Genomic DNA, 18016 nt, shown 5'->3' with positions numbered 1-18016 from the left:
TATATAAGAAAGATAAAATTTATTGCTAAAAAAATGCTTCCAAATACTGTAATTACCACTAATTTATATGACAAGTCAAATAATAATACTGACAATCACTTTACTTATAACTTTTTGCCATATGGCTAGAAGGTGGGAGGAGAGCAAAGAAAGAAATAAAAACAAGAGTTCTTAGTCCAGAACCATCAAATTTAAGAGTACAGTACTGTACATTAGAAATAAATATGATGCACTTCAGAATTGGATAGGCTAAGTTTGAAGCTATTCATGAAAAATTTCCAAAGAGAAAAACCAGGCAGTAGAGAATACAAACTCCCTAAATCAGGGTTAGTTCATTAATTGTATCTTGCCCACACAGGAAAAATCTGCCTCTTTAATGTTCTTTATCAGACTATTCTAAGATAGACCTAAAATAGTATCACTGGAATATAAAAGAGGACTTGAAATTGGCAAAGTCAGGGGCCGGAGAGATAGCACAGCGGCGTTTGCCCTGCAAGCAGCCGATGCAGGACCTAAGGTGGTTGGTTCAAATCCCGGTGTCCCATATGGTCCCCTGTGCCTGCCAGGAGCTATTTCTGAGCAGATAGCCAGGAATAACCACTGAGCCCAGCCCGGTGTGGCCCAAAAACCAAAAAAAAAAAAAAAAAAGAAAAAAAAAGAAATTGGTAAAGTTATTTTTCTTTTTGTCTTTCATACGTTCTTTATAGGAGAAAAGTGAAATATTTATTATTATACAAATATGAATATTAATTATTCACCATTTCTAGCAAAAGGTTTTTATTATAAATTCCACTATATCTTTTATAAACTCCATCTGAAATAGTAACAATAATACTAGCCACATTTATCTATCACATGTCTACAGTGTTAAATTAGTATGGCAAAATAGAGACCAAATTTCAACCAGAAATGTTTGATGCTACATCGTATTAAGAATATATCTCAGGACCGGCGAGGTGGCGCTAGAGGTAAGGTGTCGGCCTTGCAAGCGCTAGTCAAGGAAAGGACCATGGTTCAATTCCCCGACGTCCCATATGGTCCCCCCAACCCAGGGGCAATTTCTGAGCGCATAGCCAGGAGTAACCCCTGAGCATCAAACAAATGTGGCCCGAAAAAACAAAACAAAACAAAAGAATATAACTAATCATCCCTCAAACAAAATGTAAATACCACTAGAATGTTTTCTTCAAGAGAAAATTTGAGTGATGTTTTCAAACCCAGGTGGTTACTGGATATGAAACTTATAAACAGTCAACTGATAACTCCCTATGAAAACCTGCCAGTAGTAGTCATATCTGTCTCATCCTCTAATATAGTGTCAAGAAAAAGAAGAGACATCAATTAGTATTGAAAGAAGACAAAATGACAAAAACAAAAACACTCTTGATATAATACACATCATAATCCCAACTGCTACCAGGTGTCCCATAAACTGATTTACCTGAATTCCTTTCAATCCACATAGGAAATAGTTATGCCACATAGGCTTGGTTTTGTCAATCTCAATGTTATTGGCACTAGTCGTAAACTCCCTGCAAAAGCAAAAGAAACTGGTAAGAGCGCTGCATAACCATGGCTGACTGCTGCCATCTTGTGCCAAGAGAATGATACTGAAATCCGTCAACATGTACTTCAGGGTGCCCCAAAACAGCAAACATCTCCAGCTGCTCCAAGTTAAGAGCATTTGTAGTGAATGAAGAATGAAACTACTTCCAATTATCCTCGTCCTGCCTTGAAATCGAGAGTAACCAGTAATGTTTAGCATATTCTACATCACTTTTTATGCCATGATGGGCCTTGTTAAGCTGGTTGTAAACCAGATAGGTCTTGACCATTGTGCCTGCTGTTTGGCACACCTCAAGCTGGAACTCAAAGAGGTACTCAAAACCTTCTTTTCCTACCCTCTGCTCCCCATCTCATTTTAGCAATTCATTTCATACAATTAAAAAAAAAAGAAAAAAAGAATTGAACAAAATTCATTACACAGGAAAAATCCCAAGAGTTTACTCTGATATATATTAATAAGTAACTAAGTGGAAGAGAAGGAAAAATTGTTCTTTAGGGTAAAATGCCCAAAAATCGATGAAAAATAAATGATGAAAGTTTAAAAAAAAACATTATTTGGCAAACACTAAAGAGTGTTTCAAACTATTTCAGGAAAGAGTTTTCAATGGGTGCCATTGTTAGTGAGTAAAAATCTGATGTGAAGAAAGATAATCATAGACTCAAAATATTTCCCCCATCAAATACTTACAGTAAAGAAACCTGGCATATACTACACTAACCAAATGATCAAAACTAGCATTGCCAGGAAAAGGATGCCATGTCCTTCCTTGAGATGACACACCGAGGACACATAAATGAGTATGTGGAAATTCCCTGTACTGTTTTTTGTGACATTAATTTGGGATGGTTGGTAGTACGGGATTGGACCATATACCTAGCTATATTTAGGAATTGCTCCTGGCTCTGTGCTCAGAGGACCATATGCTGTGCTGGGGACTGAACCGGAGTACAGAGCAACCATGTACAAAGCAAACCTGTACTATCTCTCTAATCCAATGTTTTGAGACTTCTCTATAAGTCAAATATTTTTTTCAATATGAGAAAGAGAAAGACTTCCAAATCAAAGGCCTGTGTGTATTTGTGTGAAGATGGAGGATTTATTAAGAAAAATTGAGGGGCTGGAGCGGTGGTGCAAGCTATAAGGTGTCTGCCTTGCATGCACTAGCCTAGATCGAACTGTGGTTTAATGCCCCGGTGCCCCATATGGTCCCTCAAGCTAGGAGTGATTTCTGAGCACATAGCCAGGAGTAACCCCTGAGTGTCACCAGGTGTGACCCAAAAACCAAAAAAAAAAAAAAGTTGAGAGGGAAATTTGCACAGATACAGAGAGCCAATTAGGGATGTGACTTCAAGAGCTAGATCACATGTTTTGCATGCAGGAAGCATGTTCAAGCCCTGGCACCACATAGTGTCCTGAACACCGAGGAACAAACTCACAGCAATGTGCTGAGTATGGTACAAAAAATTTTAAAAATACATAACAGAAGTATGAAGCTAGGGGACTGGAGAGATAACACAGCAGCATTTGCCTTGCAAGCAGCCGATCCAGGACCTAAGGTGGTTAGTTCGAATCCCGGTGTCCCATATGGTTCCCCCGTACCTGCTTGGAGCTATTTCTGAGCAGATAGCCAGGAGTAACCCCTAAGCACATCCAGGTGTGCCCCCCCAAAAAAAAACAAACAAACAAAAAAAATAAATATGAAGCTAGGCCAAAACTATAATGGAAAAAGCAAATAGGGCTTATCTCAAATAGGAAGGCTATGAGTTGAATAGCAAACTCATCGATGTAATGAATCATATTTTTTAAACAGATCTTCAATACTGAATCAACATTTGATAACATGTAATACACTTTAATGAAATTTTAATCTTGGAAAACTGAGATGTTAAAAAACTTTCCCTCATCTTGATAAAGTATATGTAGTAAACATTGACATATTTTACACACCACTTATATGACAATGTGATTAGAGCATTCTAGAAAAGGCAATAATATCTGAAGCCACATTGCACAATTTACCAAGAGACATTAGGTAAGTAAATAATGTTAATACACATGCTAAAATGGCAAGCTGTTATGGCAGGGTCCAGAGATAAAACAGTGGGGAAAGTGCTTGCCTTGCATGCCACAGGTAAGAGTTTAATCCCCAACTACACATAAGGTTTCCTGAGCATCATCAAGACTTATCCCTGAGCATGACCAGGTGTTCTACCACTCCTCTACCCTCAAAAAAAGCTATAGTAAGATGAGGCCAGAGCGGTGATGCAAGCCATAGAGTGTCTGCTTTGCACGCACTAACCTAGAACGTGTGGTTCGATCCCCCAGCGTCCCATATGGTTCCCCAAGTCAGGAGCAATTTCTGAGCAAATAGTCAGGAGTAACCCCTGAGTGTCACTGGGTGTGGACCCCCCAAAATACAAACAAACAAAAGCTATAATAAAAGAGTTAGATGGTGCCATAATAAAATACAAGAAAGGAAGGCATCATCCTGAGAATTATAAATACCTTTGGGGCAAAGACATATCTTCAGGAAGTAAATTTTTGTTTGTCTGTTTATTTGGTATAGAGACTCAAGGCCAGGGCCTTACACATGTAAGGCCTCAACACCTGAGCTACATCCCTTACACAGCAAATACATACTAAATGAAAGAACAAATGTTGAAATACAGCCTGAGATTCTTTTGGAATTCAACTACCAATTTACAATAAATTCCATCCCATATATTCAAAAGAGTTCATTTAATTACAATTACAAACACATGCATACATGTATTTCGCACAGTTATACATGGCAATATTAAATACTCACGGGTACAAGGAATTTGTATTGGCCAATTGGAGAATGTGTGTTTTCACAGGTTCCACAGCTATTAGCATATCCTGTTCTACAGCCATAGGAAGAACAGAATATCCACAGTAATCTATATGTTCCCCTGAAAAAATGAAAAAGCAAGTTTGAATCATTGTTAGCATATGAATCTGGAGAACTTCAAGTTAAGTTGCATGTGGGAAACACGAGACTAAATAGCAGTTTTGGTTTTGTTTTCTATTGAGTTTTATTTAGCTCTGTTTTGTTTGCAGGGGGTCTGTGCTCAGAGGCCACCTGAGGTGTGTGCTCGAGGTCTAAACCTGGTAGTACTCAGGTGGTGCCAGGATTTGAATCAGTGACCAGATTCAGGTGCGTCTACTCAAGTGCCTTAACCATTCTACTATCTCTTCAGCCCACCAAAACAGGTTCTAACAGAAATTTGAAAATACTATGGGAGGCAGCAGCAATTCCGTTTTCTTTCACTCACTCCACCCCAGACATCTGAGCCAAAAACTTCCAACATGAGTACATTACTTCTTAGTTTCTGTTCATTTTTAAAGATCTTTACATTTCCACAAGTTTTCCCCCACTTTCTAATTTATAACGATCATGTTTAAACACTTAGGCTTGTGACCACTTACATGAAGCATTTAAAATGTCATCTTTTCCTTGTGCTCTTTTGTAGTAACTTTTTAAGTAAGAACCACTGAAAGGGGGGCCAGAGCAATAGCACAGTGGTAGGGCATTTGCCTTGCACGCGGCTGATCCAGGAAGAACCTTGGTTTGATCCATGGCCTCCTATATAGTCTCCCGAGCCAGAAGCAATTTCTGAGCGCAGAGCCATGAGTAACCCCTGAGCATCACAGGGTGTGGCCCAAAAAGCAAAAAAAAAAAAAAAAAAAAAAAAAAAAAAAAAAGAACCACTGAAGACTTTAGTGCACTTATTTGTCTTTCTTACTAATAATTGCACTAAAGTTGAGAATTTACCTTTTTTATCTTTAGTACCTAATCAAATGCCTAATAAGTTAATTGCATGATAAGCTATGTGGTATTTGTCTGACAGAGGCAGGATAGAATAAAAACAGAATTCAATCCACACTTTTATATATAAAATAAGTAAAAAATGCAAACTATTATTTCTATTTGAAATTTCTCTATTCCAAATAAAAGGGGATTGGAGCGGTGGTGCAGCGGTAGGGTGCTTGCCTTGCATGCAGAAGGATGGTGGTTCGAATCTCAGCATCCCATATGGTCCCCATTGCCTCCCAGGAGCGATTTCTGAGCGCATAGCCAGGAGTAACCCCTGAGCGTCACTGGGTGTGGCCCAAAACCAAAAAAAAAAAAAAAAAAAAGGAAATTTCTCTATTCATCACCAGAAGCATTTTTTCCTATTATATATATATATATGTATATATATGTATTATATATCACAATGTTTTCTCCAAATTATCATCTAGACACAAAGTTATGGTTCATAAGATTTAAATAAGAAAATAGGGCCCGGAGAGATAGCACAGCGGTGTTTGCCTTGCAAGCAGCCAATCCAGGACCAAAGGTGGTTGGTTCGAATCCCGGTGTCCCACATGGTCCCCCGTACCTGCCAGGAGCTATTTCTGAGCAGACAGCCAGGAGTAAACCCTGAGCAACGCCGGGTGTGGCCCAAAAACCAAAAAAAAAAAAAAAAAAAAAAAGAAAAAGAAAAGAAAATAACGAGGGGCCGGAGAGATAGCATAAAGGTAAGACGTTTGCCTTGCATGAAGAAGGTCAGTGGTTCAAATCCCGGCATCCCATATGGTCCCCTGAGCCTGCCAGGAGCGATTTCTGAGCATAGAGCCAGGAGTAACCCCTGAGCGCTGTTGGGTGTGACACAAAAACCAAAAAAAAAAAAAAAAAAGAAAAGAAAAGAGCGAAATTCAGGAAAGTTGAACTGAAAAGCTCATATATAGTTCCCTAGGATTTCATCTTTGTTTTTTCTATGGCAGCACTGATCAACTAAAAAACATAGTGGCCAGAGAGCGCAGCGGTAGGGCGTTTGCCTTGCACACAGCAGATCAGGATGGATGGTGGTTCGAATCCCAGCATCCCATATGGTCTCCCGTGCCTGCCAGGAGCGATTTCTGAGCACAAAGCCAGGAGTAACCCCTTAGCGCTGCCGAGTGTGACCCAAAAAAAAAGAAAAGAAAAGAAACACAATAATGAATAGAATTCAGGAGTATAATTAAACCTTTTTTTTTTTTTTGGTTTTTGGGCCACACCCTGTGACGTTCAGGGGTTACTTCTGGCTCTGCACTCAGAAATCGCTCCTGGCTTGGGGGACCATATGGGACACTGGGGAGATCGAACCGTGGTCCGTACCAGGCTAGTGCAGGCAATGCATATGTCTTACCACTTGCACCACCGCTCCAGCCCCCTAAACTTTTAAATCAATAGTAACAAATGATTCTGGAGAGAAAGTAAAGGGGATAAAGCCCAAATTTGTTTTGGTTACTCCTGGCTCCATACATAGGAATTAATCATGGTGAGCTCAGGGTACCATATGAGATGCCGGGGATTGAACCAAGGTCAACCTAGGGAAAGGCAAAGGTGCTCTCTGCTGTGCTATGGCTCCAACCCCCAAAATTTTTTAAATGAGACAAATTTGTTTCTTTTGATATGGATTGATAATGGAAGATAGAGAAATGATATTCAAAAGTTGTCTCTACAAAAAAAGAGGTTCACAAACAGAAAAGCCATATTTTAAAACTATAACTTAGGACTATCGGGTGTCTTCAACAAGAACAGTAAACAGGGTCACTCCTGGCAAATAGCCAGAGGAGAATAAGGGTTCAGGGATCAAAGTCATAGTTTCCATGCAAAGCATGTATACGAGTCCTTTGAGCTGTCTCCCTGACTGTCTTCCTCAATTAACCATCTTAAACATTCCCTTTATTTTTCAAATCTTTCATTATTTGGTTCAAGATAAAATTCTATGTTGGGGCTGGAGAGATAGCATGGAGGTAGGGTGTTTGCCTTTCATGCAAAAGGGTGGTGGTTTGAATCCTGGCATCCCATGTGGTCCCCGAGCCTGCCAAGAGTGATTTCTGAGCGTAGAGTCAGGAGTGACCCCTGAGCGCTGCTGGGTGTGACCCAAAAACCAAAAATAAAAAATTCCTATGTTATCAGTAACTGAAGCTGGATGTTGGGTCTATGGAAGTTCATTCATTATATCAACTCTAATTTTTCCAATATAAAAGTTACCTATTAACCCTTCTTTAACTCAGGTTTCATATAGTTCCCTATTTATTTTTGTTTTAATAAAATCTACTCGTCTTCAGACTGACAGTTTTCAGTGAATGTAGTGGCCACACCAGGAAATACTCTAAAAAAAAGAATCCAGGAGCTGGCTGGTCACAGAGGCAATCCTGGAAGGGCCTGGGAGACATGTTGGGATGCAGTCTTAGAAATTAAGCCCAGAATACCCCACATGCAAGATATGTACTCAACCCCCTTGAGCTGCATTTCCAGACTCGAGCTGTCATACTATTTAAAGCAAGTAATTAATAAGAAATGTCCAATACCCTTCTAATGTAATGAATCTATCTCTAACATCAGAATTACTCCTTATCTAAAAAGTTATGCTACAGCACAGAGATATATTTTAATCTCACTTGAAAAAATATTAACACACTTTTCAAAAAGTTTACCAATTTATCGTATGAACATTGAGTAGAAATAAAAAAAAAAACTGATCAGACTTAAACACCAAATCCAAAGCCAACGACAACAGAATCGATACCTAATCTACAACAAGCTAGATACAGAGAAGACAACAATCATGCAATGCCCCTGATTCAATGTTACTATGTACCTAAAATATTACTGTGAAAGATTTGTAATTCACTTTGGTCACAATAAAAATTACTTTAAAAAAAATTTCCAATTAAAAACAATAAGCACAAAGGGTCAGAAAGCTAACTCTGAGGACTGGAATGCATGCCTGTTATGTGTGGAGGTCCTGAATCTGATTCTCAGTACCACAAGGCTTGCCCAATGACACTGGGAAGGGTCCTGATGGCCCCACATGGATATCTGTGCGAGGCCCAAGAAATATAACATCTCAAGAGGCCCAAGTATTGAACCATGCAGCTAAGTATCAATAAAAGTGAGCCCAGGCTTTCTCATTATTGCATGAGAGGGTCCTAAGTAAATAAATAAACAAAAATATATACTGAGTAATCAGTTAAGTAATTTAGAAAGATAAAAGTGTAGTATATTCATTATGTAAAAGCTTGTCTTGCCTAGTAGATACACATGAAATGTTGTTTTTGCGGTTTTTTAAGGAAAACACTTGAACAAAACTTTAAGCACCTGCCTTGCATCTATGCATGTTAGTTAATCCCTGACATCACACACACATTTTCTCTCTCTCTAAATCTCACCAAAGGAAAAAAAATAAGAGAAGAAACGTGAAATACCTATTAAGTTGACTCTTCCTGGTGCTCGAACATAAAATTTGGGCATGGTTCCAAACTTAGAGTGAAACATCTCCTTTAGTTTCAGCAATCTAAAAGCAAAAATAAAATATTTCAGAATATCCAAATAATGGGAAAAGCTCATAAAAAACACACATTTTAGGAGCACATTTCATGAGATAAAAATAGTGGTTCCTGGGGAAATAGCTCGAAAGATAAGTAATTAAGTTCAATTATAGAAGCGCCACCAAGTGTATCCAGGTGAGCCCACCGCTGGGACCAATTACTATTTCTTTTTTTATGTTTTTGGTTTGGGGGCCACACCTAGCAGCACTCAGGAGTTACTCTGGACTCGGTGCTCAGAAATCACTTTTAACAGTTTCGAGGGACCATATGGGATGTCAAGGATTGACCCTTGGTAAGCCAGCTGACCAAATGCCATACCTGCTATGTTAATGCTCCAGCCTCCACCAGCAGACACAGCACTAAACTTCAGACCTGCATAGGCAGCTGAATATTGTCAGGAGTGGCCCCAGGTCTTCTTAAAATTGCTTAAAAAGACACCCCACCCTCCTACTGCTACCTGTCCCCCAAATCACCCTTTGATATTTCTTCTTAAAAGTCCTAGGATGGGGGCCAGTGAGGTGGCGCTAGAGGTAAGGTGTCTGCCTTGCAAGCGCTAGCCAAGGAAGGACCATGGTTCGATCCCCCGGCGTCCCATATGGTCCCCCTAAGCCAGGGGCAATTTCTGAGTGCGTAGCCAGGAGTAACCCCTGAGCATCAAACGGGTGTGGCCCAAAAAGAAAAAAAAAAAAGTCCTAGGATGAATCAAGACTTAATTTCCCCCAGTGACTTAAGGGTATAACTGGTGTACCTCACAGAAAATAAATATTTCTTTCAATTATGAAGAATATAACTGTATAAATTTTCTGTGATAATCACACAAGAATCTCTTTCAGGACTTGAGAAATAGCACAAGGGTTAGAGACCTTCCCTCTGGTACTGCATATGATCCCCCCCGCCCAAGCACTACCAGGACTGATACTTGAGCATAGAACCAAGAGAAAGCCCTAAACACAGACAGGTATAAGTCCAAACCCCCACTACCGAGAAATAATAACGAGATAAAGTTAAGAGAGCAGAAAACCAGATCAAATGTCTGAAGCACATCATTGACTGCAGGAGGCCTAGCTTTAATTCTAGCACTCATGGCTCCCCAGCATCAAACCACTTGAGTATGGCCCAAAAACAATAAGAGAAGGTGTTGGAGCATAGCACAGCAGTAAGGCATTTGCCTTGCACACAGCCAACACAGGACAGACCCTGGTTCGAATCCTGCCATCCTATAAGGTCCTCTGAGCCTGCCAGGAGTAACCCCTGAGGCTGCTGGGTGTGGCCCAAATACCAAAAATAAAAAAAAAAGAACAAGAGAAAACAAAAAATATCATGTTTTGTTTCTAGATTAAAACTTTATTTTGGGGGGCCGGAGAGATAGCATGGAGGCAAGGCATTTGCCTTTCATACAGAAGCTCATTGGTTCGAATCCGGCGTCCCATGTGGTCCCCTGTGCGATTTCTGAGTGTGGAGCCAGGAGTAACCCCTGAGCGCTGCCGGGTGTGACCCAAAAAAAAAAAAAAAACCCTTTATTTTGGGGGGAGAGATAGCATGGAGGTAAGGCTTTTGCCTTGCATGCAGAAGGACAGTGGTTTGAATCTCAGCATCCCATATGGTCCCCCGAGGCTGCCAGGAGCAATTTCTAAGCAGAGAGCCAGGAGTAACCCCTGAGTGCTGCCAGGTGTGACCCCAAAACCAAAAACAAGCAAACCAAAAAAGAACCACTTTATTTTTAAATATAGAAAAAAGGGGTAATTTCTCTAGAAAAATATAAAGTTCTAAGAAAATATTATGAGTTAGTTGTATCAGATATTAAAAAAGTTGATGTTTCCATTTGTCAAACAATTCTAACAATAGAAATTGTAGAAAACCGGGCCCGGAGAGATAGCACATTGGCGTTTGCCTTGCAAGCAGCCGATCCAGGACCAAAGGTGGTTGGTTTGAATCCCGGTGTCCCATATGGTCCCCCGTGCCTGCCAGGAGCTGTTTCTGAGCAGACAGCAAGGAGTAACACCCTGAGCACCGCTGGGTGTGGCCCAAAAAACAAAAACAAACAAACAAACAAACAAAAAAAGAAATTGTAGAAAACCTTCTCCTATTATTTTAAGAGACATATATAGTCCAGATGCTACAATTTAAGAATAACACTCCCCCAAAAAGAAAGCTGTTCATTTCAAACAGAGGTTAATTTCACTGTGGCACTAGAGTAAAGTGCTAAATAAAGTATTTTTAATTCAGAGTGCATTAAAGTAACATGTAATCCAATGAAGTTTACCACCAAGAAATGTTTATTCTAGTAGAAGGGAAAACTGTAACGCTAAACTATAATGACCCTCTCAAAATATGAAAAATAGTAAAGCTCAATAGCGATCCTGAGTTCTTTTGTTATTGTTTTGCTTTATAGACCATATATCTGGCAGGGCTCGGAGTTCAGGGCTCCCTCCTGGATCTGTGCTTAGGGATCACTTCTGATTGGTGCTGCAGACCTAATGGCGTGCCAGGGATGGAGCCAAGGCTCACAACATACAGGACAACCTAAATTCTTAAAATAAGTTTTTCTCTTTTTTGAGTCATATCTGGTGCTACTCAGGTGCTTAAAAATAAATTTTTAATATTTTTTTTAAAAAGGCAGTTCCTGGGACTGGGAGGTAGAATAAGGGTTATGTGACCTATTAAAGGAAGCTTACAACGACATTCACTACTATAGATTGTAGGTCCCTGACACCACATCATCTATCATAGGACCCAAGTAACCCCACCTTTTGCCATTCAGCATCTTCCCCAAATGACTGAGTGACCTGAGGCACCTTTAGCGCAGTTTGGGAGGCTCCAATAAATAAATAAATGAATAATTTTAGTTTCTGACACACTAGACAAAACTAAAATATCCTTCATTTAGTAAATAGTAAGCATTAAATTTAATGATAAGATATTAGAAGCATTCCCCATAAATGCTTTCACATTTAACCAGACTCAAGGGGCATGGAGTTTGCTTTAGCCCAAAAACTAAAAAATAAATTTTTTTTTGTTTTTTTTGGGGGTCACACCCCTGGCTCTAAGTTCAGAAATTGCTCCTGGCAGGCTTGGGGGACCATATAGGATGCCAGGATTTGAACCACCATTCTTGTTCATGCAAGGTAAACAAACGCCTTACCTCCATGCTATCTCTCCGGCCCCCTAAAAAATAAATTTTTAAATAAAATCAGGTTCATACTGTTTGTACTACACTATATTTAAAATAAATTGTGGGACCTAGAGCAATAATACATCAGATAGGGAATTTACTTTGTATGTGGTCACTCCAGGCTTGATCTCCCAGCATTCCTTATGGTCCCCCAAGCCCACCACTGAATGCAACTCCACAGGTGTGGCCCAGAAACAAAACCAGATAACTAAAAAATAAATGGTCAACATCACAAAAGATATCATGAAGTTAAAAGGAAAGTGAAAAATTAAAAATCATATACAAATATATAAATATGTAGATATACATGTATATACATGTGTATGTATACATATGTATGTATAACATACATATTATAATGTATGTAATATAGTACATAAATCATGTATATATGTATGTGTTATATATAAATTGTGTCTAATTATAGTTACATATAAAGCAAAATAGTACATCTCAAATATATTCAAACATTAAAATTGGTAGTTATGCAAAGAACCACAAACTAGCAAAAATAGACAACCTGGGTAGAACTAATGATGTGGCTCAACTGAAGAGCACTTGATTTGATTTGCACAAGAGACACCTGAATCAATTCCTAGTACCCTCTCCCTCCTTGCTTCATATATACTCATACACTAACACACAACATCTAATAACACCTTTTTTTTGCAGGGCCATTGACAGAACCTACAAAATTTTCCACACCTATTACCTTTAAACAATCCCATTTTCATAAATGAGCCTAAAGAAACATCCAAAAATGCCCAAAGCATTTTGGAATGTTTACTGCTATAGTTTGATGGAGTGAAAAACAGGAAACAAGCAGACACATTCTGTTAAAACACACACACACACACAAAATCACTAGATTTAAAATAGACTAGAATGATAGCTCAAAAGACTGAATATGTACTTTACATCTGGGATGCTCAGATTTGATCTCCATTACTGCATGGTACCCCAAGTACCACCAGCAGAAACCCCCAGAACACCCAGCCGGGAATTTCCCTAGAGTACTGCTGGGTTGGGCCAAAAAATACAAGAACAACAAATCATCTGGGTAAATTAGAAAAGCTAATTGATGTTTTGGATTGGACAATCTAACTTGCCTGGAGCCTAGAGTTGGTCTTGTGCCAGAAAACTTCAGGGGTAGGGTCTCTTTGTATTTAGGCCAAGGTTATTCCTTTCCATGCCCCTCATATTTTGGTGGGCCTATGCAAACAACAATTGCCACTCTAACACCATTTTTACTGTGCTCCTTTGACTCTAATCCTTAAAAAAAAAACCCACTTAAAATTTGAGGTTAACAAGCTAATATGCATGAACATGGAAATGTAAAAAATACTATGCCTCTAATGTTTAAGGAGTTACGTAAGTTTTATGGCTTTAGATTGCCTTGTGTGCTGTTAAGAAATATTATAATGTGTTACAATCTGGGGACTTGAGGGACAATGTAATTGTACATGGATTCTGTTTTATTTATCTTAATGCTCTTTGGCTGAAAATTCATAGTTAAGATATCAGCAAGGGGACTTCTGAGAATTATGTTATGGGTGATTGTCCTTCCACTGTAACTTTACCTTGTCCTCTTTCTTTGCATCTTTGTTCTCATAATTAAAAATAAAAAAATTAAAAAAATAAAAGAAAAGCTACTTGACATTATTAAATGATTCATGAAGCAGTCAGTATTCTCTCTTGAAAGTTAAAAATATATTTTGGGGGGGCTCTTTCTTTGCACGGGATCCACCCAGATCTCCCCAGTACCCCATATGATGATGAAAGGGGGGGGAGGAGGAGTGGGAGGGGGATGGAGATGAGGAGGGTGAGGAGGAAAGGAGGGGGAAGGAGAAAGGGGAGAAGGGGAAGGAGGGAGGCAAAAGCTCCTTTCAAGGGCCAGGATAGAAAATATTGTCCATAATGAATTAAGTACACAATAGGGGGGCCGGCGAGGTGGCTCTAGAGGTAAGGTGTCTGCCTTGCAAGCGCTAGCCAAGGATCACGACCGCGGTTCGATCCCCTGGCATCCCATATGGTCCCCCCAAGCCAGGGGCAATTTCTGAGCACTTAGCCAAGAGTAACCCCTGAGTATCAAACGGGTGTGGCCCGAAAAAAAAAAAAGTACACAATAGGACAACAGACACAAATGCTTCTAGTCAACTTATTAGCAGCTCATCTGCCTGTAGTGTATGACCCACACATATTTATATCCAAATCATGATGGGCAGGAAAAAAGTACCGGGGCTATAGAGATAGTATCATAGGTAGGGCCTTTCTTTGTTTTGCACACGGCTGACATAGGTTTCATCCATGGCATCCTATATTGTTCACCCAAGCCCATCAGGAGTAATTCCAAGAGTACAGAGTCAGGAGTAACCCAAGATCAGCCAAGTGTGGCCTGAAAAAAAAAAAAAGAGAGAGAGAAGAAAAAAGTAGTTCCATCTTTGTCTTAGAGAAAACAGAGTTTATGTTTGTAAGTAGGTAGATAACTTCTTTCTCTAGTGCAAATGTGGAAATTCTAGGCTGACAGGTTTAAAATTCGACCCAAGGGGTCAAAGGCTAACCTGGTATGTAGAACACCTGCCTTCTTGAAACACCATCCCATATGCTGTTCCCTGACATCACAATATCCAGAGTACCATGAGCCCCACAACCAAGTGTATTATATAACGCCTCCTTATCACAACAACAAAGAGGAATGTTTTAAATGGTATGTTAAAATGTAATAAAGCTACAACCACTATTCTCTTGTCATTAGCCATTATATGAGAAATAAAGCAGATGTGAGTAAATGAAAAAAATTTAATAGATAAAACTGCATCATTAGCCGATAAATTTCAATCAAACTGTATCGTCTTAATTTGATGGGGTGGGGATTAGCACTAATTACTCCATTTTAGGCCTACTGAGTGCTTCTAAACAATTCCAGTAATTGAATGTTAAAATAAATGACCCATACTATAAAATACTTTAAGCTCTTAAAAATGAGGGGGAGGAGGTGTGAGGGGAGGAATGATATAGCAGATCTCTGAGAATCATTGCTAAATGAAAAATAAATAACAGAAACTACTCTGATGTCTATTTATGTTAATAAACATTTTTTAAAATAGTGGCATTATAAAGATCAAATGATACTATTCAGATACAGCTTAATGGATAATTTATAAGAAGAGAAAGCACTGACCACACAGAACGAAATAGCAGACTCCATAGTAAGGAAAGCCTTCTGGGATTTTTCAGAATTTATAGAATATATTGTTATATAATCTGAATGCCATGGCAATATTTGACCATAAAAAGGAATGACAGACAAATGTAACATATAATATAAACCATGAACACTCAAAAAATAAACAAGTCACAAAAATATGTGTCATATAATTCCATTTATTTGAAATATCCAGAAGAGATATTTAAATTTACAGAGATCAAAAGTCCCTTAGTAGTTTCTTAAGGATGGAGGTTGGGAAAGGAAATGTAGGAAGGGATTGAAGGGATTTAAGATTCAGTTTGTGGGATGGTTCCATGGAGACAGAGCATTGGCAATTTTTAGTAAAACAACACTGTCAATTGTCAATTGTCACATGACAGACATAGCATAGGAAACAGAGAAAGCTTATGGACTTGATATTAAACAAATAAATGGGTTGGGGGGACGGAATGGTAGCACAGTGGTAGGGTGTTTGCCTTGCACACAGCTGACCCAGCTGACTGACGCGAGTTTGATCCCCAGCATGCTCTATGGTCCCCCAAGCCAGGAGTGATTTCTGAGCGCAGAGCCAGGAGTAACCCCTGAATGCCGCCAGGAGTGGCCCCACCCCCCAAAAAAAACAAAATAATAATAATTATAATTATTATTATAAATACATAAAAATTTTTTTTTGGTTTTTGGGTCACACCTGGCAGCGCTCAGGCGTTACTCCTGGCTCTATGCTCAGAAATCGCTCCTGGCAAGCTCAGGGGACCATATGGGATGCCGGGATTTGAACCACCATTCTTCTGCATGCAAGGCAAATGCCTTACCTCCATGCTATCTCTCCAGCCCCTACATAAAATATTAATAAAAAGAAAAAAGGTAAACAGAGGCGGAGTAAAATGTAGATAACAAAGGGAAGGAGGTTAAATGAACCATAGACAATCTGTGTGGCAGGTCAGTAAAGATTAAGGATTTTTAATCTGTAGCTAGAAACTGGCAGCAAATTGATTTCATTGATTGATTTGATTTGATTGATTCCCTGAATTCAAAGAAATGAATAGATGGAATACTTTGTGGAGGCAGGGGTGTCCTGAGGAAGACTAGGAAGGAGTTTTCTTATTTCTGTTCTTCAGTAGGGCCTGCTTGCTTTCTGTGACTTATTTCGAGAGCGGGCTTTCAAAAACTAGCAAGTGAGGTGAATCAAGACTGAGTTCCTCTGGAAGTTGCAACTCAAACCCGGTCAAGAGATGGCTGCAGCAGAGACAGGTGGAGGGTGGGAGGTGGCAGGGAAGTAAAGTAGGGACATTGGTGGCAGAAAAAGTGCCTTGATGAAGAGTGGGTGTACATTCATGAACAATTTGGTAACCACGGTGCTTAAACAAAGTAATTCTTATAAATGAATGAATGAATGAATGAATGAAGCCTGAAAGATTTAAATAAAGTCTTGGAAAGAGTGGGAAAGAGCATCAATAACAAACAAATAAACAGATAAATAAAGCAAGCCCGGGAAAGAGCGGGAAAGAACATCAAGCAAGCAAGCAAGCAAGCAAGCTAGCCCTGGGAAAGAGTGGGAAAGAGCATCAATCAATCAATCAATCAATCAATAAAGCCTGGCCCAAGCGGGCAAGAGCATGCACAGACAACTAAAGCCCTGCTAAACTCAAATAAAAGTGGGGCAGCACGCCCTGATCAGTAGCCCAAGCAGGACCCCAAATGCCACCAAGGGCCACCCCAGGGTCTGCCAGGTGAGACCAGCCCAGAGCCCAGAGGCCAGGGGCTGTCCAGGTGAGGCCTCCCCGGGCCCAAACCTCGTCCCGGTGGGGCCTGCCCGGCCCTGGACACCGCCCCCCCCCCAGTCCCGGCCAGCCCCCTGCACCCCCGTCCCAGAGCCCCGCAGGCTGCTGCATCCTCTCTGGGCCCACCTGCCAGGCTCGGCCGCCTCCACTCGCCGCGCGGCCGGGACCCCCGAGGCCATGGCCCGTCCACGGGTGCCTCTGCCTTCCACGTCCACGCGTCCCACCCGGGTCACGGGACATGGGTCCGGCAGCGCGGCCTTCCGGGAGAGGAAACCTGGGAGCTCCTCCTCCTCCACTTATTCTCCTCCTCCTTCTCCTTCCCCTCCTCCTCCTCCTCCTCCTCCTCCTCCTCCTCCTCCTCCTCTTCTACCCTCCTCCTCCACCTCTACCCTCCTCCTCCTGAAAAACATTTATATTTTACAGTATTTTTTTTTTTTTTTTTGGTTTTTGGTTTTTGGGTCACACCCCGTGACGCTCAGGGGTTACTCCTGGCTATGCGCTCAGAAGTCGCTCCTGGCTTGGGGGACCATATGGGACGCCGGGGGATCGAACCGTGGTCCATCCGAGGCTAGCGCAGGCAAGGCAGGCACCTTACCTCTAGCGCCACCGCCCAGCCCCTATTTTACAGTATTTTTACACTCACTATGTGAACACACATATTGAACCTCTTGGCTCTTTAGTTTTTGCATCTTGGGACATAAAAAATAAGATTTAACATCTAAACTATAAAGTAACAAAGTATTTAATAAGTCTAGTAACCATGAGACCAAACAAAAACTTGATTAGAAGTAAAAGCATGGAATTCTAGTCACATTATTGCTTTTGATGTTCATTTTCTGTTAAGTGACAATGAACATTTATTCATATGCCTGTTTACCATCTATATATGTATGTCTTCTTCC

At 40.3% G+C, this 18016-nt stretch overlaps 1 protein-coding gene across 1 annotated transcript in view; it reads right to left on the bottom strand.

Moving 5' to 3' along the window:
- The window catches only part of GALK2 (galactokinase 2), a 142328-nt gene extending 124985 nt beyond the window's left edge, over positions 1 to 17343 (bottom strand). The window contains exons 1-4 of the mRNA XM_049781456.1: positions 17241 to 17343; positions 8831 to 8919; positions 4377 to 4500; positions 1442 to 1532 (exon numbers count right to left, since the gene is read on the bottom strand). Coding sequence (XP_049637413.1) covers positions 1442 to 1532; positions 4377 to 4500; positions 8831 to 8919; positions 17241 to 17293 — 357 coding nt within the window. The 5' untranslated portion in view covers positions 17294 to 17343. The remainder of the gene's footprint in view (positions 1 to 1441; positions 1533 to 4376; positions 4501 to 8830; positions 8920 to 17240) is intronic.
- Between the last annotated feature and the right edge of the window lie 673 nt (positions 17344 to 18016).

Source organism: Suncus etruscus, chromosome 10 (genome assembly GCF_024139225.1).
Source record: "Suncus etruscus isolate mSunEtr1 chromosome 10, mSunEtr1.pri.cur, whole genome shotgun sequence".
NCBI lineage: Eukaryota > Metazoa > Chordata > Mammalia > Eulipotyphla > Soricidae > Suncus > Suncus etruscus.
Note: the sequence above shows the minus strand (reverse complement) of the source record. Positions and strands in the feature narration are given on the sequence as shown.